The sequence below is a fragment of the Rhagoletis pomonella genome, unplaced genomic scaffold (genome assembly GCF_013731165.1).
Source record: "Rhagoletis pomonella isolate Grant_MI unplaced genomic scaffold, Rhpom_1.0 Rhpom_scaffold_01203, whole genome shotgun sequence".
NCBI lineage: Eukaryota > Metazoa > Arthropoda > Insecta > Diptera > Tephritidae > Rhagoletis > Rhagoletis pomonella.
In genome coordinates, this window is record NW_023459757.1 from 3,351 (window position 1) to 8,908 (window position 5,558).

At 44.9% G+C, this 5,558-nt stretch overlaps 1 protein-coding gene across 1 annotated transcript; it reads right to left on the reverse strand.

Annotated features, from left to right (window-relative positions):
- Positions 1 to 2,301: 2,301 nt before the first annotated feature.
- On the reverse strand, positions 2,302 to 4,046 carry LOC118752066. The gene is made up of 2 exons (XM_036486915.1): positions 2,714 to 4,046; positions 2,302 to 2,645 (listed from the first exon to the last, which is right to left on the reverse strand). Exon 1 carries the CDS (start codon positions 4,044 to 4,046, stop codon positions 2,880 to 2,882), a length of 1,167 nt encoding a protein of 388 aa, XP_036342808.1. The 3' UTR covers positions 2,302 to 2,645; positions 2,714 to 2,879.
- Positions 4,047 to 5,558: the final 1,512 nt, after the last annotated feature.

The window sequence follows — 5,558 nt, forward strand, 5'->3', positions numbered from 1 at the left end:
GATCCCTAGGACTTCCGCTTGGAAGATGCTTGTATTATTTCCCAACCGCAGAGACAGAGCCACGCCTAGTTCCTTGGAGTAGACACCTGCTCCCACACCGCAATCCATCTTGGATCCATCGGTGTATAGAGAGATCTCTTCTCGGTCGGCCACTCGGTCTCTTCTCCAGTCCCTTCTGGATGGGAATAGCACTTGCGCGTTACAGCTGAAGTCCAAATTGCCTACCATATAATCTGTCGTCCTATTTAGTTGCATTTGATTTATGATCAACCCATGTCCGAAGTGTCTAGTCCTCCAAAGGCCCGACTCTCTGAGTCTGACCGCCGATTTCATAGCCACTTCTTTCAGGTGGAGATCAATAGGAATTAAATTGAGGATGGCGTTTAAAGCTTCTGCCGGGCAGGATCTTAGTGCGCCTGTTACTCCTGCGCTTGCTGCCCTTTGTATGCTTCTTAGCTTGCTGACATTATATTGTCTGCTTAGGCCGGGCCACCAAACCAAGGCGCCGTATGTTAGAATTGGTCTTATGATCGCGGTATACATCCACATCACAAGTTTAGGATTTAGTCCCCAGTTTCTACTGAAGATTCTCTTGCAAGTGTAGTATGCTATGTAGGCCTTCTGTCTACGGAATTCGATATTGGTTTTCCAGTTAAGTTTGTTATCGAGCACGACTCCAAGATACTTTGCGCTGGGGGACAATGAGAGCGCATTGCCGTCCAGCGATGGTAGCTTGAATTGTGGTAGTTTGTGTCTGTTTGTAAATAGGATAAGTTCTGTCTTCGCTGGGTTCACATTTAGGCCGCTTCTCGTAGCCCAGGCGTGTAGTCTTCCCAGGGTTCCTTCAAGGATTTCGCTAACGGTAGAGAGGAATGGACCTGTGGCTGCTATTACAACATCATCCGCATACGCCACAACTTTGACTCCCCCTCTATTGAGTTCTAGCAATATACCGTTCAGGGCTATCACCCATAGCAGTGGTGAGAGCACTCCGCCCTGTGGAGTGCCCCTGTTCACATGATGTGTAATAGAGTTAGCCCCATTTGTTGCCTGAATGATTCTATTGACTAGCATCGATCGTATCCATCTACAAACACTGTCGTCAACACCAATATCTATCAAAGATTCTATGATGGTGTCAACCTCAATGTTATTAAATGCGCCCTCGATGTCAAGAAATGCCGCCAGAGTATATTGTTTAAAGTGCAACGATCTTTCTATTAAGCTCACCACTTCATGCAAAGCAGATTCAGTGGATCTGCCTTTGATGTATGCATGTTGTGCTGTTGAGAGTGTCGCTTCACCTAACAGCGATCGTATATAAATGTCGAGAAGCCTTTCCATTGTTTTAAGCACAAAGGAGGTAAGGCTTAGGGGTCTAAAATCTTTTGCTGTTTCGTGGTTTTTCCTTCCTGGCTTGGGTATGAACACGACTTTTACCCTTCTCCAGCTTTTAGGAATGTAGCACAAGGTAATGGTAGCCTTAAAAAATAGTCACGAGTAACGGTGCTATCTCTCCCTTCACCCTCTGGAGCATTGCTGGGATTACGCCATCTGGTCCAGGGGATTTGAAGGGAGAGAAGCTGTTAATAGCGTAAATAATCTTTTCCCTGCTCACGATCGAGTTCAACAGTATACTGCTAGTTGAACCAGGTTCAATTGACCCTGATGTGGGTGGATGTCGAATACATCCTGGGAAATGGAACTTGACTAACGTGTTTAGAGAATCACTAGCTGTGTTCGTCCACACCCCGTTTTCTCCCTTAATGAGTGTGATATTTGTGTGTTCTTTTGATAGGATTTTGCTGAGCCTGGCTGAGTCTTTAGAGTTCTCTATAGAAGAGCAGTAAGATTGCCAGGATTTAGTTTTAGATTTTCTCAACTCCTTTTTATAAGATCTGAGGGCGCTTTTATAAGGCGCCCAGTTTTTAGTTCTAAAGCAATCATTGTAGATTTTCCTTAATTTGTCTCTTTGGGCTCTGAGATCCCCATTCCACCAGGGTGGGGATTTCTTTCTTGCTGTACTAACTGGAGTTGATCTTTCAAAGGCTTTCTTCATAACCTCTTCCAGTTTATTTACTCTATTATCAAGGTCCTCAACTGTAGTGACAGTTGTATTTAGTGGGAGCTTACTTAGTTTATGCTTAATTGTGTTACTATATCTTTCCCAATTAGTCCTGTGGGGGTTTCTGTATTTTGAGGGGGTGCTGGAAATTCCGTGCAGATTAAAGAGGATCAGACGGTGATCAGACATTGAAGGCCTATCAGATACTCTCCACTCTTCTACAGACACGCTGTCGTTCTCTGACAACAGGGTCAGATCCAGCACCTCCTCCCATCCAGGAAACCGGTTTGAACTCGGGAATATGAATGTGGGTGTATTACCTCTATTGCAGATGCTTAAGTTAGTATTTAATAAGAAGTGTAGTAAAGACTCACCTCGGTCGTTCTCCGTAGAACTACCCCAAACTGGATGCCTTGCATTCGCATCGCAGCCGACGACTATAATTTGTCTGGGGTTTTTGGCTATTATCTCCTGGATTTCGGTTGGCGGACTGTCCCTATCGTGGGCCATGTATGATGAGACCAGGAGTATACTTGGCTGTCCGGTGGTCTCCACCTTAACCGTTGTTGTATCTGATGTGCTGAAATTAGAGCAAAGGAATGCATTTATACCGTTCTTGATAAGAATACACGCCCGCGGTTTACCCACCTCGCTCTTATAGTAGAGTTTATAATTGTTTATATTTAGTCCCATGATTGTATCGTGCTTGACCCAGGGCTCTTGAATTAGGCTAATGTCTATATCCTCCTCACTGAGAAGGACAACTAGATTATCTGTAGCACATTTGGAGTGCTGCAGATTTATTTGGCCTACTTTAAGTTTCCGGTTCTGGGTCATCTGTCAGCTTCACACCCATGAGAAGCTCACCTGCTCCATCAACCCCGGGATCTTCTTCTACCGGGCTAACCTCTCCGAGGAATACCCGCACTCTAGCCTTACGGATACCGAAGCAGAGCCGATAGTCAGCCTTCTCTAAGGCGTCTAGTGACTCTGCACAAATAGCTAGTAGAATGGGCTTATTTGTAGGCCTTCTTGGCTCTTCAACTTTTATAAGTTCCCATTCCTCGATCGCCGGTATGTCTTTGTTATGTAGCTTAAGACACCGCAGCAACTTTTCGCCTGGTTCATCCATCGGAGGCAGCCAGATGCGCGCACGTGGTCTCCTTGGAATGTCCTTAGCTGGGATCAGCTTGAGCTTCAAGCCGACAAAAGTGTCGCTGATCTTAGCGACGCACCCAGCAAGGAAATCCAGGGAGAACTGGTTCGCGCACTTGACTACCCGGTATCCCCGTAGGGATTCCGACGAGTCGAACTCTGGGTGAGGACCTTCGGGGTTGTCGAGTACGTGGTTCATTACGAGGCTCGACAGCCTCACATCAATCTCCACCCATTTTTGCTGCACTGCTAGCGGTGTCTTGCTATTTTCATCTATTATCGCCGCCTGTAGATGATCTCTGGCGACGTCACTAAAATAGCGATGCTTCGCGGGTGCTGCGGACTCCGCAACACCACCTTGCTTTGCCTTCTTTGCGATGGCCCCTTGGCCGCCTTCGTTATGAGAGCGGTTCCGCTTCTTCGCTTCGGTGGCCTCGATTGTGGCTGCACGATCTGCCTGTAGCTTTTCGTACTCTTCCACTATTTGCCTGTATTTTGCCTTGTCTTCCTCGTCACGCTCATGCACCGTACCGGCCGCTGCATTTTTGTCAATTTTATTTAACATATACAGCGCCTTCTGGTACATCTGTCTCATGACCACGCCCGAGGGTTTTCTTTTCTTAGAGGCGGGGTTGCTGCCTGTAACGGCCGCCGATTTGCTGGTTGTTGGCTGCTCGTCCGGAGTACTACGGCAGGCACTACCGGTGCTATTTTTAACTATTTGCAGAGTGGTGATACTTTGTCTGGCATCTTCCACCCTGCTGGTTTCTGGCGCTTGTACAACTGGGGTACTATGGCTGGCGCCACCATGAGTACTTGCAGCCATCTTACCTGACCTTGGGGATTTGAGGAGCTGCTCCTCCTCTGACAGCGTTACGTCGTCCCCTTCTTCGCCGGTACGCTGTTCCTGTTGCTGTTGTTGGTTTGTTTGTTGTTGTTGTTTGTTTGTTTTTGTTTGTTTTTGTTCCATATGTGGTCCCACGAGTAGTCCGGAAAGGGTTAGTCACTCGTCCGCAGAGCCGGCATGCATAGAGAAGGCACTTCTTACAACCGACCTTGCCCGGGCATCGGAGGGGACCGTACGCGACCAGCCATTTTTTACTACCCGCTGGCCATTCATCCATCGGCACGGTTGCCTACACACCTTGGCTTGGGTAGTGTTGGTACGGTAATCCTGCCATTTCCACCTTCAGCAATAAAAACAACACTCCAGCTTGGATTGTTAAGGAATATTGCCGAAGGCTTCAATACCAGGCTTCCCTCTTAGTTCATGGAGGCATGATACAATTCACACTGTGAGTTATACCATGACACCATTTAAGCCCCCTCGCCACGGCAAGACGACCAACGCTGAGGAGGATATCGATGGATACTATCGAAATGTTTACCTAGCACAAAAATAGAATTTCGACACAAAACGAATTCTATAATGAACAAAAATCTTAAGGCAATGTCACACGATTGGTACACTTGTACAGATTTGTAAATTTTTTTATATTGGCTGTTGGTACAAAATGAAAAATTGAGACGACAATATTTTTGTAGTCACACGATTGGTACAATGCCGCTTTATTGGGAACGTAACGAGACGATTTGATGTTTTCAAGAAACTTGAATCATCATTCAGTTCCTTTTATGGAAATATGTATCTTGGTTAAACCTGCAAAAACAACCAGCATACTTCGCATCATTACCTAATATATATGTAACACTCTGTTATAATTAATATTAAATTTCATGCATCTAATAAAAAACATATTTTGGCCCGGCTCTCGATAGCCTGAGTCTACTAGCTTTTTAACAAAAAGACCTGAAAAAACTACTTAATTTTTTAACAAATAAACCGAATCATTAAGTGTAGTTTACAAACAATTGATCAGTACATACGAAATATTCCAATAAATTAAATACATTCTAGACACTTGTTAAAAATATATGAAACAAATCAGTTAGTTCTAGATCGAGCAACCGAAATCGATTCGAAAGGTATTGGAAATACTGGTATAATGATAAGGAATTCTGATTACAATACGAAAAATTTTCAAAATTCTGTGAAGCATAGGCTCAATTAGTTACAGTCTAAGGACGATTAGTTAATCCAAAGGTTAGCGATTTCCTGTCGTTCAAGCCAGAGCGTTCGCACTGATTAAGAGTAAGATACAAATCTTACAAATATTGTTTCAGTTCCAGCCGAACCACACACAAAACCTCCCCTCCCCTTGGGTGCGCCTACGTATTTATATACTTGTACATATATGTATATGCTCTTCATGTATGCACCCTAGAACAAATGGGTGGGGGTGCAATAACACCATACGAAATAAAGCCATATGGTCTT